The sequence below is a fragment of the Drosophila takahashii genome, chromosome X (genome assembly GCF_030179915.1).
Source record: "Drosophila takahashii strain IR98-3 E-12201 chromosome X, DtakHiC1v2, whole genome shotgun sequence".
NCBI classification, from domain to species: domain Eukaryota; kingdom Metazoa; phylum Arthropoda; class Insecta; order Diptera; family Drosophilidae; genus Drosophila; species Drosophila takahashii.
This window is the reverse complement of record NC_091683.1, coordinates 1013915-1029378: the sequence shown is the minus strand read 5'-3', so window position 1 is coordinate 1029378 and position 15464 is coordinate 1013915. Positions and strand designations below refer to the sequence as shown.

The window sequence follows — 15464 nt, the reverse complement described above, 5'->3', positions numbered from 1 at the left end:
AATAATAGGAAATTTAAAATTTTTACGATTTGTAAATTAATAGGAATGATCTGCAAGGGTATATAAGCTTTCTTTCTTGTTACATGTATTTTGATCATCCTTTTTATCTCCAACCCACACAGGTGGTTTCCTTTGATGGCTCCACCACCATCGAGGAGTTCCAGGCCACTTTGGCCCACGAACTGGGCACGCGGGATGCCAGCAATGGGTTCTGCCTATTCAGCGACGATCCAATTGAGAAGGATCTGGAGCACTACCTGGAGCCGCTGGCCAAGCTGTGCGACGTGATCAGCAAATGGGAGACGGCTTTAAGGGAGAAGGGATCGGGGAAGTTTGAGAATTCGCGGGTGATCCAGCTGAGCTACAAGAACCGTCTCTACTGGAAGCACACCATTAAGTGCGAGACGGACAAGGAGCGCCTGCTGCTGTGCTACCAGACCAACTCGCAGATTGTCCAGGGCCGATTCCCGCTATCCCGGGAGTTGGCTTTGGAGCTGGCCTCGCTGATGTCCCAGATCGACATGGGCGACTACTCGCTGGAGAAGTCCCGCGACGTGGGCGTGGGCCTGAAGGGTCTGGACAAGTTCTACCCGTATCGCTATAGGGACGCTTTGGGCGCCGAGCAGCTGAAGGATGTGCAGGAGCTGCTGGTCTCCAAGTGGATGCTGCTCAAGGGTCGCTCCACGCTGGACTGTGTGCGCATTTACCTCACCTGCTGCCGCAAGTGGCCGTATTTCGGAGCCTGCCTGTTCCAGGCGAAGCCCAGACAGAGCCCAGAATCATCCATGGGCACCACGGGAGCAGCCACTCCGGTTGCCTGGCTGGCGGTGGCCGAGGATGCCCTCAACGTACTCGAGCTGTCCACCATGGCGCCGGTGGCCAGGTATCCATACAGTTCGGTGATGACCTTTGGCGGCTGCCAGGACGACTTTATGCTGGTGGTTTCCCACGACGACGGCAGCGGTGAGCAAAAGCTCCTGTTTGCCATGAGCAAGCCCAAGATTCTGGAGATCACGCTGCTCATAGCGGACTACATGAATGCACTGGGCCACACGGTGCCAGGAACGCCGCAGATGAACTCGCTGACCCGCAACGGATCGCATCGCTCGCTGCGAGCCTCCCAGCGTCCGACTTTGGGGGCCGGCGGCTCGGCGGTGGCCACCACCACCGGGTTCTCCACGAACGCCACCACCACGGCCCACAACACGCTCAATTCGCATGCGACGCACACGCTCAACTCGAACCACTCGCACACGCTGAGCAGCTCCCATCACGCCGGCGGCGGCGGAGGAGGAAGTCAGCCGGGCACACTGAGCTCGGGTCATCATCATCCTCAGCACCACCACCATCACCAGCAGCAGCAGCAGCACCACCAGCCTGATATACTAAAGAGCACGCCGGATCATCAGAGGATCAAGTAGATTGGAACTAAGATTCCTAATAGATCGAGAAGATAGTAGAGAAGATGGGAGGATCATTGTACATAGACGGAGGATCGGATCACAGCTTAACAGACATATACGACTAAACAGATACATATGCACCAGCCTAGTGGCAACAAATATACACCTAAAGATAGAAAGATAGAAAGATATAAAGATAGATGGATAGATGGATAGCGGTAGAGAGACGACGTAGCGTAATCGGCCTGGGTTGGACCTTCTTCTCCTTGCGCACCACTCACTAAAGTTCTCTTTCCTAAGCTAACAACGGTACTCGTACTCTAAATCTAAATTGTAAACAAAAACAGCAGCAGCAGCAAGCATATTATATATATATTATAAATTTAATTTTTTTGAATAGTCCTAAGTCCACGTACCCCAAAAAATGCAAGAGGTATGTGAAGAAGAAGAAACTTAAACGTAAACAGAACATGAATCTCAATGTTTAGATTGTTCTTGTTCTTGTCTTATTATTACCTATTATTAATATTATTTTTTTGTATTTTTTTTAACCAACAAACAAGCAGCCACAATGCAAAACAACCTATAAACACCTATAGAAACGATATATTTGAGTGTTCTCGCTCTTCGATGCTTTGTAATGAATCTCAATTTGTAATTGTCCCTCCATGCGCGAAACTGCCTTTTGAATTTGTAGATGTCGGAGCCAAGAACGAGTAAAAGCGAAAAACAAAAAAGAAATCAAGCCAAAAACAAGCAAACTAGCATTAGCAGAAACCAATTGAGAAAACAAGCAAATATTTTGTAAAGGATTTTTCAAGCCCAGTGCAGGACGACCATCAACCAAGCATCCCCATCTACATCTAGATATTTACAGTGAAGCCCCGATTCGTACGGTTAACTGAGGGTCGATTTCTCAATGTCATGTTATGGTTCCGGTTAGTTAACTGTCAGAGAAAACTAATTTGAGGTTAAATGGTTCGGAAGAACTAAATCGTTTTCTCAATGTGATGTTAATTTAACCTGAAATTAACCTGAACTTAACCTGACATTGAGAAAACGGCCCAAATACGATAACGCGTTCTTAGCCCGTTCAGTGTCTAGATGTACAACACAAAAACTCACTCACCAGAGCTTCAGCAGAAACCTTAAACACACAAATGAAGGTAGTCAACAAAATTCGGTAGATAAACACGCCCCAATTAATTATTGCCCACTTTTTTACACCCGCGCCCACAGAAGCATATATGCATTCATATATATACATATAGAATATATAGAAGGCAGACGGCAGAAGGTATACATGTATTCGGATTCGATATTTAACAAAATTATACACACCAAATTAACGATATAACAAACAGTTTATACGGTAACAGCGCATTTTTTTCCTAATTGTAAAGATTTGATATTACAAATTTATATGCGCCGAGACGCAACGAAAACGAAAATGGAAATTAAACGAGAAAACGAGAGATCGAACAGAGCATCTCATTGGGAAGAATCGAAGAAAATCGAAGGCTTGCAAGTGGATATAAACTATATAGGCGAATGTATCACACATCACACTCCAGTGAAACGAAATATATATAAAGGGAAATTAACGATTAAAACTAAACCAAAAATGAGACGGCGTTTTGAATTGAATTTTGAATTTCTTCGGGTCGTTTGGGTAGGTACAATACCTTTATATGGAGTTTTTATTAAACAATGTAAATTGATTTATTTGCCTTAATTTTATACATATAAATTGCCTAAAACTTGTATCGTTTCTTATCCTTTCTTTTCTTTTCTTATCGTTTTCCTTGCTATGCTTTTGCAGCTATTTATTGATTAAACCCCGCCGGATTTGGAATCGGCACAGCGATTCCATCTACAATCTAGACATTTATACACACACACACGGATCGGCATCGGCGTTTATAATTTACAGATTCAACTTGGCTCAAAGGTCGGTCGGTCGGCTGGCTAAATTAGACTCGATTCGTAATCAAATATGCAGAAAACCTGCGCAAACAAGAGAAGCGTAGAGCGTAGAGCGTAGAAAGCGAATTGAAATGGGAATTAATAGTTAATGGAATCCAAGACCGTAAATAACGCAAAGGTAAGTGAATATTACAAGTTAAACAAGAAGCCTCGGAAGCGGTGCGCGTGTCAAAGGGTTTGCCTGATTATGAATCATATGTGGGGGCATCATGTGTGTGTGTCTTTTTCTGGTGGAGTACAGGTGTACGCATAATCTAAATGTCTTTGGGTCGCCGCGCGTCTCTGACGCTCGACGTACATATAACAAAGAACAGAGCGCACCGCTCCAGATCTGTGCTAGCGACTATTACAGAACCCAGAAGTACATGATGAACACTAGGAATATGATGCCCACGGCGGCCGCCTTCACGTACATGGACTTGCGGTTGAGCAGCTTGGCGTCCTTCTTGTACTTTTGCGACATCATCGAGAGGTTCTGGGTCTTGGTGTCGAGTTCTGAAAGGGGAAGAGAGTTTGTGAGTGATAGGATTTTGCTATCTATTTCATATAAATTAGTTACCCGCCAGCACTGTGCCACGTTGGAGCACGTCGTCAATGTTCTGGACCATAATCCTCTGCACATCCTGCAGCTGTGTGTTGATGCTGCTGATGTTGCGTCTGCGGTCGGTCAACTGCTTTTTCGCCTTCTGTATGTAAACGTCGAACTCGATGAAGGCGTAGGGCCGCGTCACCGAGTTCACCCGCCTGCCGTAGTTGGCATGGAACTCCTGGGCCAAATCCTCTAGGTAATTAAAGGCCAGTCGCTTCGAGTACATCTTGTCCACCATCACCAGGTAGCACACGTCGTTCTCGATAAGATAGCTGTGGGGAAAGGTGAAAGGGGAAGCAATTAGTAAGCATTTCACCAGGTCTTGAGTCAATTACGTGGAGGATGCTTATGAAAATTGGGATGTTTCTTGTTGCCCTGAGGAATCCCATCCACTATAATGGATTTTGGGTATACAGATCTCTGATATGATGCCTCTTTATAGAGGAACACTCACTTAGATAACTGCAGAAAGGTCAGGGAAAGCAATTAGTAAGCATTTCACCAATTCTTGAGTAAATTACGTGAAGGAAGCTTATGAAATTGGCAGGTTTGATGATGAATCCCATCCATAATTATGGATTTTGGGTATACAGATACACAGAACACTCACTGGAATAGGTAGGGTCCTGTCTCGATGCTGCTCCTGGCCGGCGAGTGGGTGCCCAGCTTGCGGAAGAGCATCTTGGCCTGGTTTTGGTAGTCCAGTATGCTGCGGCCGCTCTGAAAGTGAAAGTGAGTACTTGAGTTTCGCTAGCGGAACGATTAGATTAGAAAGCGATGGTGGCTACCTGCTCGTCATCCTGCATGGTCCCCACCAGCGGCAGGCCATCGATGACTCTGGCTATCATGGTCAGCAGCGCCATGGCTCCGGTTTATGGTTTATCCTGATCCGTGGGCTTCTATCTCGGTTTGCCAATCGCTTTTGGCCACGGCTGCACTTTTCCGCCGTCGCTCGCTCGCTACTTATTGCTACCGATGTGGCTCCCGTCCAGTTTCTAGTCCAATCCTATCCAATCCAGTGAAGTTTCTGTCAGGGCGTCCCAGTCTTCCTTCGATTTTCGAGTTCACAACTCAGCTGATCGGCGGCTGGCTCCTGGAGTGCTAGTGCTCCTCCGTTTCGCCCGGTTGGCTGGAGGAGATTGCTGCCTCAATTGGGGCACCTGGTGTTCGTGATTCGTGATGTGGTGCCACAAAACTCTGTGTTGCAACGTCGCGGGCGGCGGGCGGATTGGGATTGGATTGGGATTGGGGGTTTCTGTGGATGGCTTGTCCGAATATACCAAACAAAATACCAATAACCACGTCATCGGGCGACAAAAATATACCAAAGAACAGGGGGACGGTCAAAATACCAAAAACGGTCACCCTGAAATACCGAAAATATACCAAAGGTTTAATTTAAAATTAATAAATATTTAAATTACCTAATTATTATACAGGATGTTAAATTCTAATTAGAAAACCCCAAAATACAATAACAATTAATATCTGCATTTCAATTTTGTTTACTTGTATTTACTAAACACGTTTTAGTTTTGAAAAATGAAAACCCAGCATTACATTTTTAATTTGTTTAGTAACTTAATTCTTTAAAAATCCGTCTTAAAATCTATAATTTAAATGCTGGACTATTTTGTATTAAATATTACTGTATTAAAATGAACAAATCAAGTTTAGATTCTAAACGTTTGTTAAACTGACTTAGGTTTGGTGACCCCGATATTTATTATTTTAGACACTTTCGCCAAAATATTGCGCATTTCCAATAATTATTTTCGTTGCCATTGAGGAGACTTTAATGTCGAACCTTGAACCTCGTGGAAAAGTTGTCATTCCCGTTTGTGATTTGAATTATTAACCAACATAAATCGGAATCCCTGGCATGTCGCACTAATTTCGAGCGACGACTGCTCCAGACGGTTACGCAACGCGCTCCAAATACGCTGGCGCGGATGGAGGAAGTGCGCCCCAAAGCCCAAACCGAATCGAACGCATTGCTCAGATGCTTCCTCGACATCGGACCACCGCCCAAAAGTCGGTGACCAAAGTGGGCCCAACAGGTTTCGCCCGCTGCGGCCGCATCCATAGTTTTCCACATCCACATCCCAGCTTTGGCCCGAAATGGAAAAGTGGTTCGCCCGCGAAACCGGACTTCAAGCAGGGACTTCAATTAAACTAAACTAAACCTGTGGTACTTGGAGGTGCGTAATAAGTTTTCGGCACAGGAAACATTTCCTATTGAGTGCTCAAATTTGTAGTTCAGTTGGGGGATTTAGAATGTTTGGTTATACTCCCCTAAAGAATTCGCGTCTGTGTTCAATTTCTTTTAAGCTTTTCTAACTTGTAAAACTTAATTTTTTTGTAAGCTTAATTTAGACTTAAAATTGTAGTTCATATTTGTAGTTCAGTTTGGGGATTTAGGGGATCGGATTTTTTATCCCCTAAAGAATTCGCGCTTGTGCTTAATTTTTTTTTTAACATTTCCAACTTTAGAATTTGTTCTTGAGACAATCACTTAATATTAAAAACATTAAAAATGTTTATAAAAATAGTTTCCATTGTAATTAATTTAATAAGTCCATCTAGGCTTTAAGTTTACCCAATTTCTCTCCGTGCATCGGTTCACCCGCCGCCAAATGCGTGCGCTTCCGTTTTGCTGGACCTGGCCTTCTTCCTCTTTCCGCTGGCAGGAGGCGGAGATATATAAGAGACTGCTCCGCCCAGAGGCTCCACAATCCAGAGTCAAAGTCAGTCATGGTCGGGTCAGTTGGTGCCACGCAGCTGGGTCTTTTCCTGCTGCAGATCCTGTTATCCTGTTATGGGCTAGCCAGCGGACACCTCGCGCGTCCCCAGAGATCCCTGTTCCCCGAGGCTCCGCTCGTGGAGCATGTGGAGCACCTGCCTCCGTTGGGCTGGAACAGTGTGGGCGGCGGATTCGGAGTGGGCGGTGGAGGATTAGGCGGATTCGGTGGAGGATGGGGCTACAGTCCCGTTGGCCTCGGGCACATGAGCAAGGATGAGCTGCTGACCCTGCTGGAGGCCTGGAAGGAGGTGGAGCAGGAGCAGGAATCGCCGGCTGCGACCACGACAGCGCCGCCAGCGGAGGAGACCAGCACCACACGGAGGCCGCTTCCTCCGCCGCCACCTCCTCCTCCTCCGCCACGCCCCATTCCCATACCCATTTCGATTCCCCAGCTTCCGCCCTCCGGAACTCCCATCACCGTGCGACTCCCTGCATTTGTGCCTATTCGTTTGGCTGCAGTGTTTACTCCGCCTGCAGGAGGAGCAGGAGGAGGATTAGGAGGAGGAGCTGCTCCCGATGGAGGAGCAGAGGCTGGAGGAGATGACATGGCCACCGATGATGCGCCCGATGACGACGCCTCTCCCCGTCTGTTTCGATTTATGCCCATGCCAGGGCCAGTTCGTCCCAGGACCACCCAGTTCCAGCCCAGACAGCAGGCTGTGGTGAGGAACACCCTGGACAGCGTGGATGTGGGCACTGCTCCGGTCAGGCAGCAGGTTAGGCCGGAAGTCAAGCCCAAAGCAGTAGCCCCTCCGTCTATTCCCAAGGCTCCCAGCCACCCGGCTCCCTTCTTCCGACCCAGGTAAGCGAAATAGCGAACGATTGGGCGACTGGAATCACCCTTAATCCCCTCTAGATTCGGCATGCCTCCGCATCTGGCCAACGCCCGCTTTGAACTGGTGCCCTCCTCACAAATCATCGGCGACTGGCGGGAGTGATCCTCATCCGGAAGCTCAACAGCCCACCAGATTCCAGCAACCAAAAAGCAGGAGGCTTCCATTTCCGCGCTAGACTCTCCCCACTGCCTCCTATATTTTATTCTATTCTATTATAATATATAATTTTTTTGTGCGCCCAAATACAATATGAAATTAGTCATAGGCTAACACTATAACAAGTGCCGGTTTCTCGTGCGACTGTTAAATTTAGGCTTTAATTAAAAAAAAATAAATTTCCCAGATAGTTATTGAGTTCGTTAGTTTAGGTCGTTAGCTGTTCAAAACAGTAGGTCTTTTAGCTGTAGGCCTTGAATTGTCCAAGCTACGACTGAAAAACCATACAAAAAAGCATTATTTTCGTCGAAAATTCGAATTCCTATTTTTCACCCTAAAATATCAGTTTTTTTGTCGTAACAATGGAAATAATTATCCAAATATGGAGTGTCATACCTTGCTGAGCTCGTAATTAAATTCCCAATCGATTGTCATTCAAATCTGATAATGTAAATTTTTTGCCATTTTTCGCAAAAAACTGTGATGGTACCCCTTATCAAAAATGCGAAAATTGGGTCAGAAATTAATTTTCTCAAATCAGTCGGAAAATGCGCTGATATTAATTATTAGGTTGTTAGCTGCTCAAAACAGTCCGCCTTTTTGATTTGTGACCATTTTTGTCCAAGTTACAGCAAAATATCTATAACAAAAAAATCAAATTTTTACCAAAAATCAAGATTCTGATTTTCCACCCCAAAAAAAACAGTATTTTGGCCAGAACAATGGAAATAATGGTCCAAATATGGAATGTCATAACTTGTTAAATTCTGAATCGATTTGCGTTCAAATCTGGACATTTTAATTTTTGTCAATTTTTTGTCAAAAAATCATGATGTAACCATTATTAAAAATGCAAAAATTGATCAAAAAATAAATTTCTTAGAAATTGATTGGGATTGTTAGTTTAGGTCGTTAGCTGTTCAAAACAGTAAGTCTTTTAGCTGTAGGCCTGGAATTGTCCAAGCTACGACTAAAAAACCAAACAAAAAAGGAATATTTTTTCCAAAAATTCGAATCTTTATTTTTTATCCTAAAATATCAGTATTTTGGTCGTAACAATGGAAATAATGATCCAAATATGGAGTGTCGTACCTTTCTAAAATCATGATGTAACCCCTTAGTTAAACTTATCAGTTTTTATATAGTTTTCAGTTTAACAGGGACAGAAATCTGTAGCTTAAAAAGAAACGTAGATAAATTGAAATTGATGTTCGACTCCGAGTCCTTTGACGCACTCTGCGGCGTGGGGGTGCCGCGTCCGAACTTCCAGCGGCTGATTGCCTACGTGGAGCCCAACGAGCAGCAGCAGGAGCAGCGGCAGGAGGAGAACAACCCGATGCAGCTGTGGCACCGGCGGAAGGCGGGAAACTCCGGCGGCAACAGCGCCTCCTCGATCAGCGAGACGCGCCTGCGCTGTCCGGATAACTTTGTGCGCGCCACCGTCGTGGAGGTGAATCCGCAGACGGGGCAGCCGATGAGCAGGGCCCACATCTACCACCGCAGCCTGTGGCCACGGCTCCTGGTGCCCAACTCCAGGCTCAGCCGGCGGCCCAAGCTTATGGACATCCGGCAGGAGCGGCTGAAGCAGCAGCAGGAGGAGGAGGAGAAACACCAGGGCCAGAACCACCTGGAGATTATCTGGTCCCCTCGATCCCCTCGCAGGCTGAAGGAGAGGCTGAAGGAAAAGCTGAAGGAGAAGCTGAAGGAGGAGAAGGCCTGGGATCCCAATCCCATCCAGGTGCGAAACAAGGCACAGCAGACGGAGGAGGAGCCAGGAAAACTGACTCTCAGCAAGGCCACCTCGGTGAGCGGCTCGAATATCCAGGAAGATCTGAGCCAGAGGAAGGGGATTCCCGCCCTCGACATGGAGCTCAGACGCATGCTGAGCCAGTACGGAGTGTCTGCCGCCCAGCTGACCCAAAGGCTGCAGCGGATCGTCGGCAAGGAGGAAGAGGAGCTGCTGGCCAGGAGCACAAGCCACAAGGAGCAGGATGGAATGGGCGATGAGAGCGATGTTACCGTCACCTGGAGCAGGGCAGTTAGAAAAGCGAATGCCAGTGCGAGTGGAGATGGCGATTCGGTGACCCCCGATACCTCGGTGACCTCCAGTTTGGCCACCGATTCCCAGGAGATCAACGAGCTGTCCACGGCGGCGGGTTTAACGGCCGCCTTTGCCCGGCGGCATAAACGCTTCCAGCTGCTGGCCCGCCTGTCGAGGAGCCCCTCACCGCGATCGTAAATTAAAGAGTGCTATTTAAAGTTTGTAAAGTGTAATTAAATTCCATTGTGTTTTGCCATTTTCAAATCCATTTGAATTCACCACACCATCTGCCGACTATCGATTACCGGTAGACGCACAGCTGTTCGATCTGCTGATTTTCGCAACGTTGCCAGACCGTCGCTGTCTATCGATAGCTTATCATCGGTGGAAACAAGAAGAAGAAGAAGAACACGTACAAAAAAAAAAAGAAGAAAAGCGGATTATCCGCGAAAATTGGGACGAAAAAGGCTTTAGCTTCGTGTTGGGCAGTGTGAAGGCAAAGTGCAGCAAGTGCAAGTGAAAGTGTGAAGGAGTCGCCGAGTCGAGTCGCCGGAAATCCGCACCCTCTCGCTCAATCTCCCCGACTTGGCAACCTCGCCGCGTTTTCCCGCCTTTTTCTATGGTATGAAAAGTGTGAATTTAGTAGCCATATTAGTGCAACTCGACTGATAAGCCTGCCGCTGGTCGTAGCTACTAGCAGCGTTGCTTGTTTTGTTTTTAATTTTAGTGCCAATTTTTGGGGCACAAAAGTTACAAGGTGGGTGTTTCACACACACACACACACGCAAACTCAAGGCACACACATAAACACGCGCGCGCACACACATCGATAGTTGGCGAGATAGTTATCGATATCGATATGATGTGCCCGCAAGTCGTTTCGGCGGGAAAATATATATTATTTATATAATTTAATGTAATATTTATGAAAACAAACAGTTACATGTGCGTGAGGAGCGAAGCGGGTCGAGCAGCGCACACCGGCAGCCACTAGGAGCAGTCAGCGATAAGTCTAGAGCTACGACGTTTCACTGAAGGTGAACCAACCCCGGGAAAACCTAGATAAAGAGCGGAAAATTCAGCCGGGAAAGCAGCTACAGCAGCTACCCAGCGATGAGTGAGCCCGAGCCGCAGGAGCTGGGCGCCGAGGTGGTCAGCGGATCGGTGGCCACGAGCGACGACGGCCAGGAGATGACCAAGGCCAAGTACACGAATCTGTGCCGTGAGCTCAACATGGACCGCCAGACGGAGCTGCAGGGCTATCAGATGTACCACGAGGTCTCCCAGCGCTGCTCCTTGGAGGTGGGTAAGCAGCAGGATTAGTAGAACCCATCTAATAAGCTTCTTTACTCCTTTACAGGGCGAGTCCATCCACTGGCTGTGCTGCGCCTTGTACGCCGCCTGCCGGAGATCCAGCACGCCCACGGTGATTGGCCAGGATGCGGTGGTCAGGGGCAACTGTGTGTCCCTTAACAACCTGCTGCGCTGCTGCCAGATGAGGTAGGTCTGCCAGTTGCCTTACCATTCCTATTCCTAATCCATATATATGTAATTTCCCCAGCATATACGACTTCAAGACGAAGATCAAGCAGTGGTGCGACATGGCCAACCTTCCCCAGGAGTTTGTCAACGAGATTGAGGTGCTGGACCGCAAGTTTAGCATCACCTTTACCCTGTACAAGCGCTTCCGCACCATTTTCGACAAGATCTTCTCCTGTCCGCCCAACGAGAAGAAGCACTCCAAGTACATGTGGGTATTTCACACTTTTTCCTAACCAAATCTGAATGAAAATCTCTGTAAAACAGCTCCCTGCATGGCAACCATGCCCATGGCAAGTGCTCGTACATCAAGCTGGACGACATCTGCTGGCGGCTCTTCCTCTGCGCCAAGAATCAGAAGCCCAGCAACACCGTGGATCTGGTGACCTCGTTCAACCTGATGATCTGCTGCATCGATCTGATATACAACAATGTGCTGGCCGAGAAGCGCACCGATCTCATCAATAGCAAGTTCGAGGGCCTGCCGAGCAACTGGACGGAGCTGGACCTGCGTCACAAGCAGCACTGCATTCTGGCCTACTTTTGCGACATGACCGAGGAGGCGAAGGCCATGAAGGCCACCACCTTCCGCCAGATCATGTCGAGCTTCTTTCAGACTTCGGTATGGCAAAAGGCTTTATAACTTGCAATTACTTACTGTTTCTTATCTATAGACCATCTACGGCAGCAAGGACACCATGCTGGGCCTGCTGTCCAACGAGAACTTTGAGCGCAACCTGAAATCCCTGAACATTAGCTACGAACAGTACGTGCTCAGTGTGGGCGAGTTCGACGAGCGCATTTTAAGTGCCTACGATGCGGGCGACCACACGGGGCTCAACGACCAGTCGCTGCGTCCGCCCGTGACGCCGCTCACCCGCAAACAGGACCTGCCCGCCCAGCCGTCGATGGCGGGCGACAAATTCGAGCCCGTCCGCAACGCCACCAACAATGTGAAGCAGCTGAGCGCCTTCAGTCGCATCACCGAGCCCACGGACTTTGTCAAGTGAGTAGAGGATGCTCTAACTTGTCAAAAATAAATGCTAATATCTGTGTTTCCCCACAGGCAAGCTGGCGAAGAGGTGATCGCCAAGCTGCTCAACATCATCGAGGAAATCAAGCAGAAATTCCTCGCCAAATATCCCTCGACGGAGGCGAAGAGCCGCTTCCAGCTGGCCAAGTCCTTCTACTTCTACCTGCTCGACCAGATCCTGCAGGCGGAGATCCGCAACAAGCCCGACATCGATCTCAAGCGTCTGCTGGTGCAGAAGATCTCGCTGGACATCTTCAACATCACGCTAATGGCCTGCTGCGTGGAGCTCGTGCTGGAGGCCTACGAGACGGAGCTCAAGTTCCCCTGGGTGCTCGACTGTTTCAGTATTAGTGCGTTCGAGTTCCAGAAGATCATCGAGATTGTGGTGCGGCACGGCTCGCACGAGGGCTGTCTGAATCGCTCGCTGATCAAGCACCTCAACTCGATCGAGGAGACGTGCCTGGAGCGTTTGGCCTGGGCGCGCGACTCGACCGTCTGGGACATGATCTCCTCCGCCCCGCCGCCGCTGCCCACGTCGCTGGTGGTGAATCGCGACCGCTCCGCCGGCGCCCTGCAGATCTTCCTGCGCAAAGTCTACCTCCTGGGCTGGCTGCGCATCCAGAAGCTCTGCTCGGAGCTGGGGCTGTGCGAGAAGACGCCCGAGTGCATCTGGCACATCTTCGAGCACTCGATCACCCACGAGACGGACTTGATGAAGGACCGCCACCTCGATCAAAATATCATGTGTGCAATATATATCTACATTAGAGTGAGTATTTATGTATATTAGAGCCCTGCATGAATGGATTCAATTAATTATTTGTAATTTTTTGCTTTATATGAATGAATTAATTAGAATTTTGAGTTTAAAAGAATTTAAATTTTGAGTTTAATAGAATTAAATGAATGAATGGCATGAATTCCGAAATAATTCAAACGACAATTTCTTTTGAAGAAGAAAAGGCCATAATTTTGTGATGAAATCTGCATGAATTTTATTTTCTAAGCATTGATTTGTTAAAAATTTGCCACTTTTTGTTCTCAAAAGAAAGCAAAAAAAATCTGGCAAATTCATAAAAATTATTCATTCATGCATTCGATTCGAAATTAATTAGAAAAATATTCAATTTATTTCACATAGAATTGAATTAAACAAATCAAAATTGAATTATTCACGTAGGGCTCTTTAAATACATATGTCTTTCTCTGTCTGTTTCACTGGCTTACATAATGCAAGCATGGAAATCTTGGTGTAAATGCAAATTAACTTATAACCCATCTAATTCTAATTCCAATAGGTAAAGCGAATGGAGGACCCCAAGTTCAGTGACATCATGCGGGCATATCGCAACCAGCCGCAGGCGGTGAACAGCGTCTACCGCGAGGTGTTCATCGAGTTCAACGACGAGGGCGAGCCAAAGGTGAAGGACATCATTCAGTTCTACAACAACATATATGTGCCGATGATCCGCCAGTTCGCCATCGACTACCTGAACGTAACGCCGGACGTGAGTGGCCGCAACTCGGACCTGCTGCTCTCCCCGCATCCCAAGGAGCGGGCCGCCCAGCCCAAGAAGGTCACCCAGAACCACTCGCTCTTCGTCTCCCAGATGCCCAAGAACGAGATCCAGCAGTCGCCCAATCAGATGGTCTACAGGTTCTACCACAGTCCAGCCAAGGTAATACTATTATATTATATATGTCTATGCTGTTTACTAATAAAACTTGCATCCACAGGACCTCCAGCTGATGAACGAAAAGGTACGCGGGGGCAAGCGCATGCTAAGCTTCGGGGACGAGCCCGGCTTGGGCGGCATTGCGGAGGCGAAGCAGCGCCTGGTGGTGCGCGACCTGCCGCCGCATCTCAGCCAGATCAAGGCCGTCCTGGACGACCGGGACAGGGATCGGGAACGGGAGCTGCAGGCCGCCGTGCCCGCCGAGGGGAGCGGCCGGGGAGCAGGAGGAGAACACGAGACATAGACACGGGGCTTTTCGGGGGCAGCTTAGACTTAAGGCTATTACAACACAAACACAACACAAAAACACAGAAAAACTAAAAAAAAACCGGCGCCGAGGGCCACTCTTTTTACACGCTGGCTACTCCGGCGCACGTTCGACTATTTTATGATTGTTTTTTTTTATTATTAACTCTTTTAGTATGACATTTTAATTTAAAACCCAACCACAACCAATCGTACGCATCTCTTTTATAGTTTGTTTAACGCCAGCCAACCATATAATTCATATGATAACCCCATACACAATGTAAACACCCGAAACTTGAAGGGAATTTTAGTAAATACCTGAACACCACAACACAAACACACACACATCCATCGGTCGCAGGTCCTTGGATCTCATGGATCAGCGACCACTAACAAATCAAATTAAGGCAATCCACATTATATATACAAACATATATACAAATACACTTTATAAAAATTGAAGTTGCTTGTATTTTTTTCGGGCATTTGGCATTTTTCTGGATTTTTTGCGATTTTTTTCGGATTTTTCTGATCAATTTTGGATTTTTAAAAAATTTTTTGGCGGAATTGGTCAAGATAGCGTCACAAACTACCTCAATTTTGAGTTTTGCCAAAAACTTTGGTCAAGATAGCGTCGCAACCGACCTCAATTTTAAAATATGCCGAAAAACGTAGGTCAAGATAGCGTCACAAAGTACTTCAATATTGAGCAAAGTTTTTGGCAGTAACTCTACCAATTGCTCTCAAACTGTAACCGGCCCATCCCTTAGCCATGACACAAACCATGCAAGGTTTGTCTGAACAATTACCAATTGCTCTCAAACTGTAACCGGTTCGCCCTCACCCAAGACACGAACCATGTATTGTTTTACCAAGTGCTCTCAAACTGTAGCCACCCCACTCTTTATCCTAGACTCAAACCATGTAAGATGCTTATTATTAATCAATCGCTCTCAAACTGTAGCCGGTACACCATCCTTGCCCAAGACCCAAACCACACAATGTGCTTAGCATTTATCAATTGCTCTCAAACTGTAGCCGTTTCCGCTGTCGACAAAAGTAAAATAATTCAATATCATATCAAAAGCAATGC

The 15464-nt window shown here is 47.2% G+C and overlaps 5 protein-coding genes across 18 annotated transcripts in view; 4 read left to right on the top strand and 1 right to left on the bottom strand.

The window, feature by feature from the left end:
• Window positions 1-3031, top strand: part of LOC108063827 (uncharacterized protein CG43867) — a 103710-nt gene extending 100679 nt beyond the window's left edge. For all 13 annotated transcript variants that reach the window (XM_070218661.1, XM_017151045.3, XM_017151053.3 and 10 more), the window contains one exon: window positions 123-3031. In XM_070218661.1, the coding sequence (XP_070074762.1) occupies window positions 123-1421 (1299 nt within the window). In that variant the 3' untranslated portion in view covers window positions 1422-3031. The remainder of the gene's footprint in view (window positions 1-122) is intronic.
• A 36-nt stretch (window positions 3032-3067) lies between these two features.
• On the bottom strand, window positions 3068-5231 carry Sec22 (vesicle-trafficking protein SEC22). Its single transcript, XM_017151060.3, has 4 exons — window positions 4767-5231; window positions 4589-4698; window positions 3949-4250; window positions 3068-3884 (listed from the first exon to the last, which is right to left on the bottom strand). Exons 1-4 carry the CDS (start codon window positions 4839-4841, stop codon window positions 3736-3738), a joined length of 636 nt encoding a protein of 211 aa, XP_017006549.1. The 5' UTR covers window positions 4842-5231; the 3' UTR covers window positions 3068-3735.
• A 53-nt stretch (window positions 5232-5284) lies between these two features.
• On the top strand, window positions 5285-7878 carry LOC108063807 (uncharacterized). 2 transcript variants are annotated; one of them, XM_017151018.3, is made up of 3 exons: window positions 5285-6179; window positions 6669-7583; window positions 7638-7878. In XM_017151018.3, the coding sequence occupies exons 2-3, from the start codon at window positions 6733-6735 to the stop codon at window positions 7717-7719; spliced, it is 933 nt and encodes a 310-aa protein (XP_017006507.2). In that variant the 5' UTR covers window positions 5285-6179; window positions 6669-6732; the 3' UTR covers window positions 7720-7878. The 2 variants fall into 2 exon arrangements, with proteins under 2 accessions (XP_017006507.2, XP_070074763.1); XM_070218662.1 differs by having other exon boundaries at window positions 6565-7583; window positions 7638-7877.
• Window positions 7879-8901: 1023 nt separating this feature from the next.
• Window positions 8902-10072, top strand: LOC138913798 (probable inactive protein kinase DDB_G0270444). Its single transcript, XM_070218583.1, has one exon. The coding sequence runs from the start codon at window positions 8981-8983 to the stop codon at window positions 10010-10012; it is 1032 nt and encodes a 343-aa protein (XP_070074684.1). The 5' UTR covers window positions 8902-8980; the 3' UTR covers window positions 10013-10072.
• Window positions 10073-10188: 116 nt separating this feature from the next.
• Window positions 10189-14833, top strand: Rbf (Retinoblastoma-family protein). The gene is made up of 9 exons (XM_017151182.3): window positions 10189-10436; window positions 10754-11116; window positions 11175-11314; window positions 11376-11564; window positions 11621-11975; window positions 12028-12359; window positions 12420-13155; window positions 13685-14065; window positions 14124-14833. The coding sequence occupies exons 2-9, from the start codon at window positions 10928-10930 to the stop codon at window positions 14364-14366; spliced, it is 2565 nt and encodes an 854-aa protein (XP_017006671.1). The 5' UTR covers window positions 10189-10436; window positions 10754-10927; the 3' UTR covers window positions 14367-14833.
• The last annotated feature ends 631 nt before the right edge of the window (window positions 14834-15464 follow it).